The following is a 17363-nucleotide window of genomic DNA, read 5'->3' on the forward strand; positions in this document are numbered from 1 at the left end:
GTCTCCCTACTGCCATTCGAGGATGATACTATCCCAAAGGAACCCCCTCCACTTTGTGTATCGAGTAACGCTAAACCCAACAGTGTTCAATCCGTCCTTCAATGACTCGGGCTCAATTTCATATTGGAAGAAGCGCCACTCTCCACTAATCTTACCCGATCGATACAGCGCGGGATCACTCACCAAGGTGTCTTTGCTCAAAGAACCGATGACTTTACCATTAACGTCAATATCAAGAGCAGCACTTTGCGAGTATCCAGCGAATGATACACTGAGAAGTGCGGTCTTGTTAGCCGCAATATCTTTCTTGGAGAGATCGAACTCGACAGTCCATGTTCCGACAGCGGACGATGCGTAGTACCAATCCGAATCCTTAGACTTGCCCACTTCAAAGGTTAAGTTGGCAGGGCTCTCCTCCGTGACGCCATGCTGATAAGGCAATCCGCCGTTCTTAAATCCTCTTGCCGTCTTATCGAAGGCTCCAATTTGCCAAATACGGCTGGTTTTGTCACTGACTTTCCAAGACAGTTGACCCAAGTTGGAGGTCTTGTCTTTGGTGATCTGAATATCCGATTTGGTGTAGTTGGTGTAGACATCAGCGAGCTTACCCCCATTAGACCAGGCATAGAGACCGTATGAGCCGGTTCGGACGTCTTTGAATGAAAAACTCCCCTTGTCGTTGGTGTATGTGGTGTAGTAGTAGTTACTTCCTTGGACAGATGGGCGGATAGCGGTGTTGCTATCACCAAGGTAGACGGCTGCGTTTGAGGCAGGGCGACCATCAGACAAACGCAGTGTTCCCTGCAGGCCTCCCCTAGTGGCGTAGGCTTTGTTATCAAACCAGTTGTAGGGAAATTGTCTGAGCTCCTTCCGGCGTCTTTCCTCGACATCTTCAACGCTACCATCATTCTGCAAGAGGTTAGATCAGTCTACATGCCAAATGATCCATAAGGGCCTTACCAGGTACCATAACCAAGGGCCCCAGATTTTGCCAGCTGCTTGGGGTGTCTTCTGACCAACGCGAAAGTGGGAAGTATCCTGTACAACATTAAGCTGCACAGCATCACCTGTTTTACTCTCTCGGTGCACAGTCAAGGTCTGGCTCATATGGTCACTGTTGTAATATTCGGTCGATGGATGAATCCACCAGGATCCAACTTTGGAGCCGTATACTCCATAAAAGTCACGATCTCTCACGGCGTTTGACCAGTCATACTTTGTGATATAGGAACCATCGGACAGTTGCCATGTCTCGTCCTGGACGTTGGTACCAGTGGAGTAGAGATCGAAATCCGGAAGAGGCTCATCCTTCAGATGAGTTCGACCGTGAGTGAAGTACTCTGGAGCGAGCCTCCACAGTGTTCGAAGAATGCTGATATCAGGCAGAGCACGGTTGACAAAATATTGGTACGCTCCAGAGAGATCATCAAAGATAACCCAGTGGAAATCTCCGGCAGATGACTGAAAGCTGACGTCGATGAAGTGTGTTCCTTTGGCCGCGACTGTAGCGTTGGTGAACTTGAAATTGTTCTCTCCGTCTAGTAAGATATTAGCGAGAAGACTTTCCAGCGTTGAGGATCCATACCGTATCCCAGATAATGACCTGAAGCAGAACCAACCAAGTCGGCACCAGGAACACCCTTCCAGTAAAGATTCTTGGCGTAGACCGATCCTTGGGTTACATTCCACAGTTCATTGCCGATGACCCATGATCCATCGCCGTTATCTTCTAGAAATGGACCCCGGCTGGCGCTGACGGCCTGAAAAACAAGAGGTAAAAGAGAAAGCGACAGAGATCGCATGATTATGAAGAAGTTCTTGCACGAAAGTATCAAAACACTTGGCGATAGTGATGCAATACAGAAGAATGACTCGCACAATATATATTTCTTTACCGGCAACTCAAATTCATATCAACAAATGTTGCCATTTCATTACTATCTCAATTGACAGGAGTAAAATGACGATATCCGGATTAATTTCATCTGTTCTCTCGCCACGTTTTTACCGCGCCAATACCTGTCACTTGAAGCTCGGCTCTGATTCCAGAAAAAGTTAATTACCTCTAAAGATGCCGACTCGGCCGATCGCGCCATTGAGACAAGGATTATCGTTGGCCAAATGCCTTGTCACATTTAGTTTCGCCATAGTAGCATGTCTTGCATCATTTAGATACCCTGAGTATCTCGGTTCAATTAATAAAGATTAAAAAATAACCCTGACCTTCTGTGCTAATATCCGGAGCTAAATGGAATTAAATTGATATGCTATTATTTCTTTCTTTCACTTCCATCTTTCATACATCATACCTCTCTTCTTACTTCTTCTTACCAAGGCTTTGTTGTCGATGATATTGGAGTGCTGCTTAACGAATTCTTTCGTCCTTTTCTTCTTCCATTGAGCGTGTTGCGTTGCTTCAGCTCCCACCTACTTTATGTCTCTGGTTCAGCTTGCTTTCTTGCGTTCTTTCTTTCCCGAGCCATTTTTTCCTTCACCTCTAATAGCTTCTTAGCTTTGTCCTCTTTGAACTGCTTTGCTACCCTCTCTCTCTCTTCGGCGCGTTTCTTCGCCCTTTCCTCAGCTAAATGTCTCTCCGCTTCTTCTTTCATTTGCCCTCTCTCTCTCTCTTTCTCATCAGCCAACTTCTCTGCTGCGTTAAGGAAAATCGCCTGTGCCTCTTTCTGCTCAGCGTCCTTCTTTGCCTGTTTCTTGGCTAACCTCTCTTTCTCTTTTTGAAGTCGCTTTTCTTCCTCTTGCTTCTCTTCGGCTTCTCGTTTCTCCGCCTCTTCGGCGAGGATCCTTTCTGCAGCTTGTACCATTGCCTGCCGCTCGGCCTCTTTTCTCTCTTCGTCAATCTTCCGTCTCGCATAGTTCAGCAATACCTCCCGTGCAGCATCCTTGTCCTTCTTTTGTTTCTCATTGACTTCTTCCTTATGTTGCTTCTCCTCTAGAGTCCGATATCGACGTCTATTATCGGACGTAGAAGTACAGCTCTTTGCATTCAATAGGGCAGCCTTTGAGTCTCTGTGTGACTTGTGTTGCGTGGTTTTCGAGACCTGTCGATACTGCTCTTCAACCCTTCTCTCTTCCTCAGCTTGACGTACGGCTGTCCCTGCTACTCGTCGAACCCCTCTTGCTTGTTCTCTTATCCTTCTGTCGTCGCTTCGAATTCGTCGTTGATCATGACTATGCATGCTTCTGTCCCGAGTAGATGGTCTTTTTGCCTCTCTATGCTTCCGGCTATCGCGTTCTCGCTGGGTATCTTCGTGTTGGTAACCCGAAGGTCGAGCCTTAATCCGTAGAGCTTCTTGGCCTTCCTCTACCTCATATATGTGTTGAACATGTCGTTCTGCTCTTCGAGATTTGCTGTCCTCCTTCTTCTTTTCATTATGGTGAGGACGTGTAGAGCCTGTTTCTCTTCGCATTGACCCGATAATCCGACCATCGTCATTATGTCGGTGAGGCTCCTCTCTTGGTTCATTCTTGTGATGATCCTTTGAGCTCACCAAATGTCGCAAAAACCCAAAAACTCCACCAGCATCTTTATTCTCTGTCAGTTCCTCTTCTCTGGACTCGTGACGAATAGGCGTACGCCTTCTGTCCCTGGCCCGATCATCTGCGTTATATTGTGCATCATTCTTTCGGGGCCGTTGTGAAACTCTTTGAGACCGGCGCTCATTTTGCGCACGGCGTGCTTCTTCTTCTAATTGCTTAATTTTACAGTGTTCTGCAATGGCAGCTTGGTACAGAACGCGTTTGTTGATAGGTCGGGCTTGTGGTCTTTTGCGATGAGAAGGCGGTGGGACGTGCGGGACGCGATTAACGATGTTTTTAGCAGAACCAGCAGCGGAAGATTCAGCTGTGAAGGTCCTCAAGCTCAATACTTGCCGGATCTTTGAAGCTACGACCGCTGGGCTGTTGCTGCGACTTTTCTGCACCATCTCTCTGATAAAATCTAGAAGTGTACAGTAGAGGATTTAGAGAGTTCCATCGGATAAATGGTGAGATAATAATAGTGGAGTAACAACATTGCTCCCTGCAGATTCAAGATTTACTACATGATCTGGCGGTGTAGGCCCACTAGTTAAGGCGCTACTTTTTCAGCCTTGTTTTTCTACAGTAAATAGCTGGAAACTTTCCCTATTGTAGGCAAAGAAGTGCCTGCCAGACAACAAGATTGTGGTGTACTCTTTTATATATGAAGATAGTTATCTCAAAGATTATTGCCCTCTTATTGCAAGCTTGACAATGCTGTTTATTCAAGTACAAGGATAGCACTAGTCCGACAGTCCGTCGTGGGCCCACACTTGACCATTCCATTCCAATCACATGCCATTCAATTCCAATACTAACCAATAATGTCAATCTGCTGCTTGGCTCTAGTAGGGTAGCTAAACCATTAAAGCTTCACCAAATACATAATAAACCTCCTTGCCTCAGATTAGATAACAGTAAATATAACACGCAGATATATATATACATAGTAGACCTTACTAATAACATCAGCTGTAATCTGCCTGGGACTGTGTACAAATGATAGTTTCAAGACTGCACGGATGATAGAGATAAATTCTTTACCAGAAATGTATTTCTATTTTTTTATTCTCTCCGGTCTCTAACACTTCTATTCTAGCTGCATTTATATTTCTTATTAATATTATGGCTGTTCTGGCACTTGAGTCTCTTGCTAAAGTCCTTAGTGAAATATTTTCTGTTTAAAGATCCGTTAAGTCTATAAATAGCCAGTTCATGAGTGCTGCAATGGGCAAAGTGGTCCACATACTGACCTTGCATATTCTCGGTAGGAAGGATCCATTTTTTGACTTCAGAAAAGCTGTCGTCGAGCTTTGCAAATTAAGAAATGAGATGTTCTGGTTCTTGACGGAGGCTATGTCGTTCCTTGCTCAGAACATTGCATTCGCAAGATAGCTGTCCTTAAAGAAAGTCCGGTAGAACTTTCGAAGATAGACTTATAACTGATAATCGCTCTAGAGCTTCAGATAATATATAATTATTCTGTTAAATCTGGGTTATTATCTGTTTATTCTAATCCCCCACTATTATAAATAAATCCCTTCCATTCCTCTGTCTTAACCTAAACCCAATTGCTTAACTAAAAATAATGCATTGCTTTTTATAATCGATTACACAGCAGCCATGATTATACCACAAGCTTCCTTTGACTGGCTTGTTTATAGAGACGAGATCCAGAGTACATCCGAATGGCTATTTGAACTTTAATCTATGTCAAATAAACAGATACGGCATACTGTATACAGTCACTAATATGAACAGCCATACTACACTGACTGAACCTACCTTATCTCGCATAGATCCGTGTAGATAATTCATCTTTAGTGTAGTATGTTCAGATGGAGACTTCTCCCCGAAGTGCTGGATTTTCAGATACGTTTTACACAAGGAAATATTTGATTAGATCACTCCCTGTATATCTTCCAATAAACAGTTTGGTGCTATCATTGTTAGAAAGTCCGTGTAAAAAGGTTACTAGTCGCCAGCTTGCCATTAAACTGTCAGCGAGATCAAGTTGAAGACTTTCAAGCCTCGTGGACATCAAAGTGGCTTTCGGTATCCCGATGACACAGGGCAAGAGATTGATCAGTGCACCGCAGAGAATGGGTCATGCACATGTAGCGAGAGCTTTGGAAACTGTGGCTCTGTACATCTACAGACAGGATATATGCTTTGGGAAAACTAAGCAGCATTTTGAAAGCAGCAAAAGCCAACGTTCAATGTCCCCTCTATTTAATTTCCAAGTGAGTTCAGAGAAGCAGTGCGAGAAACATATCGGCAGTATCTTGAATACCCTGCTGTGTTATCATTGCCACATATAGGGGACAAGGGCAGTGACGACGCAGAGGACAAAGATCCCAGCACTAAAGATAAACATTATGAGGGTGAGGGTGAGATGAAAGATAAAAACGACAATGGAGATGAAGATGAGGACGGAGAAGACAGAGAGCCGACACTAGAAGCTTAAGACAAGCTGCGTTAATTCCAAGAGAGGAGAAGACATTAGTTGTTCAGGAGCAAAAGGAAGTTGAGGCTTAAATCCGAAGAGAAGCTGAAGATGGTTTCCATCGAATAATGAAAGACATGAGACTGACCCAAGAAGACGGTAAGAAGGAAATTGAAAGCGCGAGACTTGAGGCGGAGCGAGTGGCTACGGGAAGACGTGCAAGTAATGGAAGAGACTGAAAGGAAAGCCCGAGTCAACTTTGAAGCCAAGATGAAGGCTACCGAAGCCAGCAGAACGGTTGAAGATCATGAGTGAGAATTAAAGACAGCTGGTATTTCTGGCAAGAAGGAAGCCCAGCAGTGAGTTTGCCTTTAACTTTGGGGTTTCGTTTAAGAAGAAAAGAAGGGCCCGGGTTCCTGAGCTTCTAGTCTGGTATTATTGAATTTATCTACTTAGGAGTGATCGGATGATTTATCTTGAGTAGCAGTAGGTATCTCAGTCTCCAGATACATACCGCATTAGGTAGTTAACTAGCAATTTTTGTGATGTCTAATTAGGCAGCTGCTTTGCCCATCCCGTCCAATAAGCGACTTTCATCTCAGCCTTTATCTCTTGCCATTCGCGCCTTACGATGTTAGTGGCTAGAGATTATCGAATCGTTTGTGGAGCTGCCTTCCCCGCGATTGCAATCCGTTAGCGTCGGCGAACACGGCACGTGCTGTATCTATCAAGCCCGATATCGAGAGATAAGTATAAGTGTAAGCTTATCCCCAATTGATTGTTCTTTCTCAATACGATCTATCGTGTCAAAATGAGTATCAAAGCAACAACAAACATCGATGACTATCAACTCGCCCAGCTGGGCCACTCCCAGTCTTTCAAGCGCAACTTCAGTCGCTGGACAATGCTAGGCCTAGCCTTTGCAATCCTCAACTCCTGGACCGCTCTCGCAGCATCGCTTTCCCTCGCCCTCCCCTCTGGTGGGCCAGTCGCCGTGATCTGGGGTCTAGTCACAGCTGGTATCTGCAATTTATCCCTCGCAGCCAGTCTTGCTGAATTCCTATCCGCACAGCCTACTTCTGGAGGTCAATATCATTGGGTTGCTACCATTGCGCCTTCGTCGCTTAAGATTCCTCTGTCTTGGATCACTGGGTGGATAAATCTTAGTGGTTGGGCGTGTCTTGTTGCGACGAATTGTTCGTTATCGAGCACTCTTATCATCAACATCATTTCACTTCTTCATCCTGAATATACGTTTCAGAGATGGCATCAATTTTTGATCTATCTTGGTATTGCGTTTGTTGCTTTTACGACTAATGCTTTTATGCACTCCATCCTACCCAAGATCAATGGCCTGGCTCTCGTCTGGAGCATCGCTGGCTTCTTTATCATTTCAATCACTGTACTTGCCTGTGCAGCACCTGAGTACGCTACAGCCAAGTACGTGTTTGCGACTTTCATCAACACTACCGGCTGGCCTGACGGTATCGCTTGGTTGCTTGGCCTTCTTCAAGGCGGTCTTGGTCTCACTGGTTTCGACGCTGTAGCCCACATGATTGAGGAAATTCCGAACGCCGCCATGGAAGGCCCAAAGATTATGCTATACTGCCAGTACATCGGCATTTCCACGGGCTTTCTCTTCCTCATCGTGGTACTCTTTGTCTCAGGGGGTATTGGCAATGCAGACAGAATCATCGGATCGACTGCTGGACCTTTACTCGAGATCTTCTATCTCGCGACAGACAGCAAAGTCGGAGCTATTTGCCTCCTCATGTTCCCTCTTCTTTGCCTAGTATTCGCTGCCATCGCTGTCATGACGACCTCATCTCGTATGATGTTTGCTTTTGCCAGAGACGGTGGTCTTCCTGCGTCGCGCATCTGGTGGAAGATCCATCCTACGCTCGATGTTCCCATGAACGCGCTCTACTTGAATGTCGTTATTGTTATCGTGTTTGGTTGCATCTATCTTGGCTCCACTGTTGCATTCAACGCCATCATAGCCTCATCTGTGGTAGCCCTGGGCTTAAGTTATGGTATACCCATTGCTTTGCATCTTGCAAGAGGACGATCACAGTTGCCTGAAGGAGCGTTCAAGCTGCCTAATTGGCTTGGGTGGACGACAAATATTATTGGACTGATCTATACTATTGTCACGACGGTTCTTTTCTTATTTCCCCCTGCTTTGCCTGTGGATGGAACCACTATGAATTACTGTATTGTTGCGTTCGGCGTTATAATTATTATTTCGCTTATTCAGTGGATTGTTGATGGACGAAAGAACTTTAAAGGACCTAGAATTACGATTGGCGAAAGCGAGATACCTGAGGCCAATTATTAATTATCTAAATATTATTTAGTAACCCAGATATTACCTTCCATATTTCACTGTTTAATTTATATAGAGAACTGTTGAAAGTTATAGAGCAGGCCAGCGAGAGAGTCAATTTTATCATCACGTGACACTGCCTAATAACCAATCTCCTGCCGAGAGATCATAAAAGGTACAAGTGTAAAGGCCCCACAGACCTTTGGCATCGAATTAATATAATGAACGGCTGAGTCTTCTAGATAGGGTTATAGCATCTAAATGAACTCGAAGATTCCTACACTTCTGTATTACAAAGTTTAGAATTGCAAGAATATAAATATCGAGAGTGACCTTGACGCGTGAGTCGTAAGAAGATGGCACATGCTCCTAAATAGAAGACACGATAACCTTGAAGTCAGAAAGTAGATCATCGTAAATCAAGTCCGTCGCGTCGAGGCAACAACTTACAAGTATAAAAATCATTTCGTGTTGGATCTGCCACACTTTAAACAATCGTAGCTCAAATGCATCAGCTGCCTGCGAATATCTTAGCTGCAAAGGTTATCTTCATTGGTCGACTTGCTGCAGAAAAGGGATTGGCAATGTCTCAAGCGAGCAAGAACAATTTTACTAGGATTACACAATAACTCGTGCGAAGCTTCGGCGGCGAATATGAGACTGCACGTCATAAAACTATTTCACGTAGCTCTCACGTCTGTCACTAGTAGCGCATGTGGCGGCGTGCAGTTCGGCATAGGTCGTGCGTCTAGTTGTAACCAGCAGTGACGTTGCTAAGTCTAAAGAAAAGTTAAAGTCATGGGGGCAGAGCTTCAGCTTGCTTGAAACCGTCATCGTCCGATACTGCTGCATAGAGGGAAGCTTGGTAGGGATTGAAAGAAGACGCGACTTCCTCCTGCAACTGGTTCCTCTATTTCTTCAACAAGTCCACGCTCTTGGTGAGTAACTGATCAGCAACTTCAGTATCGTCGTAGAGAAGCTCGAACAAGAAAAGGAGGAACATGTTGATAAGAACACACTTTGATGAGATATGTTATTAAAATCGGAGAGACTTCTTTCATTAAGTTTTGCGATCGCTTGATTATTACATCGAATTGCATCTTGAAGCGTTTCTGGTCGTGGGTTCGCTATCGGTAACCCAGGTCTAGATTGTGGATTCAGGAAAACTTTCGTGAGCTCCTCTATACTCAGCATCGATGAGCCCACGCATTCGTCCCTCATGGACTCTCTGGGGATAACACGATTCCAGAATAAGGTGCATGGTGAATAAGCAAAATCTTGTTTTACTTAATGGTAGAAGAGTTTAAAGTAGATTACTTCTTTTCCATGTGAGGGCAATAGTTCAGGTTGACAGGACAGCGCAAATACCGATAATTGCCGTATTGTTGGATGCTGTACCTACTTTTATGGGTATATACTATGAGGATTAAGAAAGAGTGGTTATAATGATAGAGGCAGCATAGTATATAGATAAAGATCTAAAGCTAAAGAAAGCGATAATAAAGATAAAGTATAAATTAAGCCTAGGTATAACCACTTTATCTTTTATAATAGACTCCTTGGATATATCTCTAAGACTAGACCGATTAGTTTTCTTGCTTATAGCTATTAAAGCTAGGTTTTAAAGATTAATAGTATATAAGTTCTTAAAGAATTTCAATTAAATAAACTGCAAGATAATAGTTAGCAGGGTAGGAATTTACTTTTATCCCGATAGTCTTTTACTTGCAATTCTGCCTCCAAGCCAATGCTAAAATTAATATTCTTACTTATAATAAAGCTGTGATAGAAGACGGTTGCCTTGGCTATTGAGACTTAGTATCTTGCTTAAACCTAGGAATAAAATAAAATACTTTTGTATTTAAGATATTTGGTTGAAATATTATATTCTAACCTATTCCTAGACCTCAGAGTAGGAACCACCGCAGAAGTAAGGACTTAAGATAGTGATCCCCTGGTAAATCCGCGGAGGCTTAAGGTAGTAAGCCAGGACTACCTTTTGAGCCTAGATTAGACGAAGTATTGACAATGCTTGCTTCATCCTATAAATGGCGAAGCTCAGCACAGAGCAAATACACCATCGCTGTTTTACAATATGTCAGAATTACTTATGTGAGAATCGAGTGAATTTAAGTCGGGGGTGTGTGCTTTCCAATGTCAAGTGTTAGTACCCCCATCTCCAGCCAGAAACAAGGGTTCCAGGGCTCGTCAAATGGCACAGCGTTCCACTTAAACTGGATGCATTCTATTTCCATCTTTGTATCGACCTTTCTTCTATTTTACGAACAATCATGGCTCTATCCACTTACGCCCAGCCAGCCATGCACTCGCAATACGGTTAGTGCAAAGGTTTGCCAGTCTATACCTACATCAACATCTTGAAGGCGCCATAGAGTATACATATTGAATTCAAATATTAAATATCGTCCAGGCATGTATTAACTTGCTCTCATGAGACTTCGTTTACCTCCAGCGTAGTAACCCCTTGATATAGAGTCTCTTCTCCCCGCATACGGCGCGATAGCGACCAAGTAATCCCATAACAGAATCCAAGTACTGAGCCTCCTCTTGATCTCGACAAGACAGACGGTAGGACTTGATTAACGACAGTACTCCAGGCTGTCGTATGCCTTGTTGGAGTAGAAACTCAACAACCTGTAGTCTGTTGAAGTTTGAAGCTATCAGAGTATCTACCAAGGGTACGATTTGTGCTTTCGGTCCGAATATCGCTTGTTCCAACAGTGCTGTTGAGCGTTTAATTGGAACTTGATGGAAAAGGGAGGGGTTTTTATTGAATTTGTAACGGATGTAGGGAAGAATGGCGAATTGCGTGACTATCCCATCGAAAGTGTTCGCCTTTACAGTATCTATCTCCTCATCCCAATACGAGGCCCAAGGTATATTCCTCGCGGTATCATGACCATTTACACCGATAAAGTTCGCAAACTTCTTTGCTGAGGCGTCTTGAAACTGATCGAGTAATGTGGTCAATGATGCGTCAGAGACGACAGAACCATCGATTCGCGACGCATAGTGCAACGCCTTGGCGACATCTTGCCAGAATTCGGGAGGCCCGGGGAGAAAGTAACGTTCAGCTTTGTCTGAGTTCTGCATTTGAATGACTTCTGCTTGAAGGAGACAGGCGTTTGGATCGAACCCCCTAGGACTCGCGGATCGTATTCGTTCCCAGACACGTGGATGATTTACCCATTCCGCAGCGGTTCTATGTAGATACTCGACAGTCCTCGTTTTGGGCACGAGTTCCAGGATACCCCTTGTCCGGGCGCCGAGTCTGCGTTTGAGAGTAGCTTGTACTCTCGCCATGTCGAGGTCCTGTATTCGAGTCTGAGTGGCTGCTGGTGTGCCTCTAGCTTCGTCTGCTAACCATAACGTCACCCATTCGACGGGATGGAACGCTAGAGCATACAATTGCAGCATCACAGAAACTTCCGGAAGCAGTCTCTTCGGGATGGCTGCATAGATGGCATCATAGAGACTTTCAATCTCACTCGGCATTGTGTCAAGAATTTCCTGGAGGCGTGGTAGACCGGAGCCGTCAATCAGATTCTCTAGTAGTGTCTGTGTGACTAAAGCGGTCCAGAGAAAGACGCCTTTGGCCTTAGTGACAATATCCTCTAAAAGAGCTTCACCACCGCCCTGATAAAGGGCATTGAGTTCCTGGAAAGCCACAACTCCAAGGAAGTGACCTCGTACAAATGCTTGAATGTCTGTGTTGGTCAGGAGATGCATCTGAAGTCCTGGGCTAGCGGCGAAAGCGTCACTGAACTGTGGCCAAGGACGACTTGCAACGCAGACTTTGACAGTTTTGTACGAAGATATTTTCTGTATCCTCTTGCATAAGTCGACGGGCGCGGCGTCGAATTCATCTAGACCATCAATGAAGAGAGCCAGCAGAGGTGCGTTGTCTCCAAGACTTAGAAGACGACCGAACGACTCATCGAGTTCCCATGTAGTCCAAGGAGGGAATGCATTTGTCTCACGGACTGCGTGGAAAAGTGACCAACGCCGCGGACATAAATAGGGTATCATGTCAGGGTTGAGTCGAAGTATTTGATTGAGGAGGGTACGTAGCAAGCCATCTTCAGATCTTGCCATCTCTGCGCCCGGTCTCCAGGCGTAGTACTTGATTGTGTATATTGGTGACCCTCGAGACCAACTCTGTAAATGTTGGTTTAATCTTGGATGTTGAAGGATAAACTTCATCATGGTTGACTTGCCAGAGCCTGGCTTACCGGTAATCCAGTAGGGAAGACCAGAATCGCCCTCAAGCCAACCAGGCAGACTGGACCACATCTGCACCCCTTCAAGACAGACATGGGGGTCCTTGTCGAATACCCACTGAAAGGTGCAGTCGAAAGCTTTTGTGATTGCCTCTTCCCGGTTATCCATTGAGTCAAAACGAAGGCTGTCACAAATGAACGTGTTCAGGTCCTCGGAAGAAAGGTCTGTTTGCTGAGGGAACGAATCCAGAAGTTGTGGGTCAGGCTTCCAGTCGGCTCGCCATAAGCGATTTGTGATTTGATCAGTTACACGATTCTTGCGCATAGATTCCACGGCCGTTTCTTCCACAGTCTTTTGTCTGTTGGCTTGCTTGTCCTCTGGGCCAGAGTGCCCTACCGTCTCCAAGGATCGAGATAGCATTTCTATCATGGTGTCAAGTTTGCTGCTAAACTGATGCTCCCAGTTTTTGGTACTTTGCGAGTTGCGCCTAGTCGACGGCTGTGAGTTTCTTGTATAAAAAAGAGACAAACTTTAACCTTACCAGATGGAAAAAGTCGCTGCCGTCATCATTTCTTGACGCACTTTCTCAAGACGCTCATCAATCTTGGTGATCTCCTCTCGCTGCCACCATGATCTGAGTGCCGCTCGGAAGCATTGTCCAACCGATCTTGGTTCGTATATACCCATTCCATTCCGTTTAGACCGTTCAACTGCTTCTCTATCCGTAGCCAGTTCTATTTCAAATTGCCTACTGACCTTAGGCATAACCGTAAGAATTCTTGTCGCGATGTCATCGCATTCTCGACAAAGACGGAGCAACTCTTTATCTGGACCATCCAAGGCAGATGTGCCCTGTTTCTGGGCTCGGAAGGTCTCTTTCACATTGTCGGATAGCTGTGAGATGTCTGCCGAGACAGCTGAGAGGCTCTGCAGTTGTAGGGTTTGACCAGATGCTGAACGGTAGATTTGCCACGTCTCCGAGAATAGTCGTTGGCCAAAGTCGACGAACTGGACTGCGGCAGCCGTTACACCCACTATGGATAGGGGATCCATGGTCTTGAGAAGCAAAGATTGCGAAGGGATGAGGTTTTGAAATGCGGGGTTGACGTCCTCCCTCGTTCCTTATCTGTCTTCAGCCGCAATTTCCTGGCGGTTACTACGATATCAAGCTTAAGTAGGTCTTGTCTTTAAATTGATTTGTTGAAAATCACATATTATTTATGCAGATCGATGAATAAAGATTAGTCTTACTCAGATTTTCTTGCCTTATTGGCTAAATATCTTGCATATTGTGCAACCAAGTCACTCCCAGGCCACTCACAGCCTGATTCTCAATAACTTGGACCACACAATAATCTCTGAGCTTGCAATTCAATGGCTATTTCTCTTAGTCAGCAACAAGTGCGCATAATCAGCTGTCACAAGGACCATGCCAGCAGGATGTATTTAACCCTCAAATAAATAGTAGTTATTAATTCTCACCAGCTGACCCTGCGCAATAACGAATAATATATAATATCCATAGGGCATATTTAGGTATAAAATTCCTGCTTATAGATAGTTTTATCTTAATCTTTTTAATCTCGTAATATAATATACCTCTTGTCTATTACTTTTTAGAGTAAAAATGCCCTAAAGGACTAGCTATTAAGTTACTGTAAATACTAGAAATATTATAAAATTGTTTATAAAATTATAAATAAACTTGGAATTATTGCAATTTCGTCATATTTTCACATATAATTATATATGGATTCACGTGCTGAGTAACTCTACTATCTTTCCAATCACGCCATTGATATCACATCTTGCGAAGCCTCTTACCTAGCCCATCACAAGCTCTAAAACGCTCAAGTATCTTTCCCCGAAACATAAAGGATTAATAATGCAAATCCTGCAAGCATTATATCTTACTATGATTAGTATTTAAAAGAGCACCATGTCTTGAAGAAAATAAATTCGTAACATATACACCATGTCTAACCCATCAGCAGCCACGCCGCTGCTACATCCGCGACAAAGCTCATATAAGTCAACATCAAATGACTCATCATCTCCGCATCACGATGGCGAAACTGCTGGGGATGTTCAACCCAGCCGCGATGTAGAAGATGACGTCCTCCCAGAGACATCCACCATCGGTCGCAACCTCTCATGGCAGAGCGCCTACGTTCTCGTGATATCCCGTGTCGTTGGCAGTGGTATCTTTGCTACGCCCGGCACAATCGTGCAATCCGTCGGAAGCCCCGGTCTATCTCTATTACTCTGGCTCCTCGGCGCTTTTATCGCGGCGTGCGGCCTTGGTGTGTCTCTAGAGTTTGGCTGCATGCTACCCCGGTCGGGCGGCGATAAAGTCTACCTTGAGTTTGCATACCGCCGGCCCAGGTTGCTCGCTTCGACGCTGTTTGCTATGTATGCAGTGATTCTGGGATTTACGGCTAGTAATTGTGTTGTGTTTAGCCAGTATGCGTTATTTGCGCTCGGAGTTAATGAGCCGAGCGACGAGCTGAGGAAGAGTCTTGCTGTGGGATTGCTTACGTTTGTATGTGTTACGCACAGTATTTTCCCCAATGCTGGGATCAAGATACAGAATGTCCTGGGCTGGGTCAAGATTGGCATCATAGTCTTTATGATCATCTCGGGCTTCTACGTTGTCATTATCCGACCGGATATAAGCGCTGCTCCGACCGGTCAACTTTCGTGGGAGCATTTATGGGAGGACAGCAGCTGGAGTTGGGGTGTCATTGCAACGAGTCTCTTCAAAGTTTTCTACTCCTTCGCAGGTCTCGACAACGCTGCAAATGTCATGAACGAGGTCAAGCATCCTGTTCGGACATTGAGATCTGTCGCGTTGACTGCCCTGGCCACGTCATGCGGTTTGTACATGCTCATCAATGTGGCATACCTGTTGGTCGTGCCGATCGGGGAGATCAGAGAGAGTGGTGAACTTATCGCTGCGCTGTTTTTCGAGAGGTTATTTGGATCAAGTTTTGGGCGGATTGTTCTTCCTACTGCTGTGGCCCTGTCTGCGGTTGGGAATGTTATGGTTGTTGCTTTCGCTATGGTATGTTTTCACCGATAGAATCTACTGAGCGATGGTATACTAACCGTGGGTATTAGGCACGTATGAAGCAAGAGATTGCGCGACAAGGCTTCATTCCTTACTCTTCTATTCTATCATCATCTCGACCATTCAATTCACCCATGGGTGGCTTCTTCATACACTATATACCATCATTCCTCGTCATGGTCCTCCCACCGTCCAACACGATCTACTCATTCATTCTGGATATCGATGGCTACGCGGGGCAATTGATCGGCCTAGCCATAGCAATCGGCCTTCTCAAGCTTCGCCTGCAGCGTCCAGACCTCAAGCGACCGTTTAAAGCATGGATGGTCGCTGTGGGGTTGAGAATCGCCATGAGCTGCGCCTTGATAGTAGCTCCATTCTTCCCTCCGCTGGATTACGATGGGGACGTGTTTTACGCGACGTATGCTGTATTTTCATGGGTTATTCTGGTAGTCGGAGTGGTGTACTGGTATGTGTGGACAATAGGTGTACCGAGTTGGCGAGGGACGAGGTTGGAAGAGGAGACAGATGTTTTGGCCGACGGGACGACCATCACGAGACTACGATACAGATCATAGATACGGTAGTGAATATATTGTCGAGATATTGTTCTAGTATCCACAGTGATTCCTTGTGCTACCGTTATGAAGATGACGATTGTCGATTGTGAAATTTCAACATGTCAACATGCCATGCTCTAGCCTTTGGGCTTTCATTTCCCATATATGTTTCCTATATTATCTCATTCAATTCTAGGATACGTTCATTATAAGAAATCAGGTTGTAACTAGTAGTAGCGATTGGTGAACGAGAAGGTTGTCACGTGCTTAATCATGTGATCATATAAGCAGTCCTTCAACTTAGACCTTCAACCAGGCAATTCATCTCCTCATCTATCTCATACGTCAATAACCATCGACCAACAAATAATGATGATTTTAATACATAAGAACTCATATCGCAGACAGTCGGCATCTCTATATCCTCCCGCTCCGCCATTATTACCTTGATGAAAGTCAGTACAGTAATCTCAACAAAGGATTGTACTCACAAGACTTGTAATTTGCACGCATAAGACTGTAGCAGATCGACTGGGTCATTGGGTGACTGCTCCTCAAACTGGTTACAACCCTCTTTCCACGAAATCTTGTAGTTCAAGTGTGAAGGTTCAGCTATATCGATTGGATAACGCAATACAGCGTATCTTCTCAGCTACCAGCGCCCCTGTTATGATCCGGGACGACGAAGAAGGGAGCATTGACTGAACTTTAGAAAAGCTGGACAGATAAGAAGAAAGCCACTACAATTGACTCTCTGGTCAATGACTTGGCAACCACAGTTCATTACGAGGTATGGATAACCACATAACAGATTAACACACCAAAATGATAGAGTTGTTCAATTTCAACGCATTCGGTGGTCATAAAGACTTACCAGCTGATGATACTGGCGCGTATGGCTGGATGAACAATGTTGAGAACAAATTGAGGGACAACCCGGATCTGATGGCGATCCTAGCACTTATTTTTGACTTGAATCAAAACAGGAAGACTACTGTTAACAAGGGTAGAGAAATGAAGAAGTAATGCTGATTGCTAGAACAAGAGATACGGTTGCTCGCATCAGGTTGCAAGAAATGATTTTACTTGTAGGTAAAGTCTAGGTTCCTCGCTTTGTCACTGAATAGATCTTGTTGGCTTTTATCGTGAGAATCATAACTGATTGACTGGACGCAACGAACAGAA

General features: G+C 44.7%; 6 protein-coding genes across 6 annotated transcripts; 3 read left to right on the top strand and 3 right to left on the bottom strand.

The window, feature by feature from the left end:
- Positions 1–6: 6 nt before the first annotated feature.
- On the bottom strand, positions 7–1802 carry FSST1_010163 (uncharacterized protein; the record flags this gene model as incomplete). Its single annotated transcript, XM_083233167.1, has 3 exons — positions 7–909; positions 961–1538; positions 1586–1802. 3 exons carry the CDS (start codon positions 1800–1802, stop codon positions 7–9), a joined length of 1698 nt encoding a protein of 565 aa, XP_083079859.1.
- A 630-nt stretch (positions 1803–2432) lies between these two features.
- On the bottom strand, positions 2433–3941 carry FSST1_010164 (uncharacterized protein; the record flags this gene model as incomplete). Its single annotated transcript, XM_083233168.1, has 1 exon — positions 2433–3941. One exon carries the CDS (start codon positions 3939–3941, stop codon positions 2433–2435), a length of 1509 nt encoding a protein of 502 aa, XP_083079860.1.
- Positions 3942–6791: 2850 nt separating this feature from the next.
- Positions 6792–8318, top strand: FSST1_010165 (amino acid/polyamine transporter I; the record flags this gene model as incomplete). Its single annotated transcript, XM_083233169.1, has 1 exon — positions 6792–8318. The coding sequence occupies one exon, from the start codon at positions 6792–6794 to the stop codon at positions 8316–8318; it is 1527 nt and encodes a 508-aa protein (XP_083079861.1).
- Positions 8319–10769: 2451 nt separating this feature from the next.
- On the bottom strand, positions 10770–13601 carry FSST1_010166 (ATP-binding protein; the record flags this gene model as incomplete). Its single annotated transcript, XM_083233170.1, has 2 exons — positions 10770–13035; positions 13090–13601. 2 exons carry the CDS (start codon positions 13599–13601, stop codon positions 10770–10772), a joined length of 2778 nt encoding a protein of 925 aa, XP_083079862.1.
- Positions 13602–14523: 922 nt separating this feature from the next.
- On the top strand, positions 14524–16196 carry FSST1_010167 (amino acid permease-domain-containing protein; the record flags this gene model as incomplete). Its single annotated transcript, XM_083233171.1, has 2 exons — positions 14524–15612; positions 15669–16196. 2 exons carry the CDS (start codon positions 14524–14526, stop codon positions 16194–16196), a joined length of 1617 nt encoding a protein of 538 aa, XP_083079863.1.
- Positions 16197–17003: 807 nt separating this feature from the next.
- FSST1_010168 (uncharacterized protein) lies at positions 17004–17204 on the top strand (the record flags this gene model as incomplete). The annotated part of the gene is made up of 1 exon (XM_083233172.1): positions 17004–17204. The coding sequence occupies one exon, from the start codon at positions 17004–17006 to the stop codon at positions 17202–17204; it is 201 nt and encodes a 66-aa protein (XP_083079864.1).
- Between the last annotated feature and the right edge of the window lie 159 nt (positions 17205–17363).

The sequence above is a fragment of the Fusarium sambucinum genome, chromosome III, assembly GCF_050947815.1.
Source record: "Fusarium sambucinum isolate potato_lamoka chromosome III, whole genome shotgun sequence".
NCBI lineage: Eukaryota > Fungi > Ascomycota > Sordariomycetes > Hypocreales > Nectriaceae > Fusarium > Fusarium sambucinum.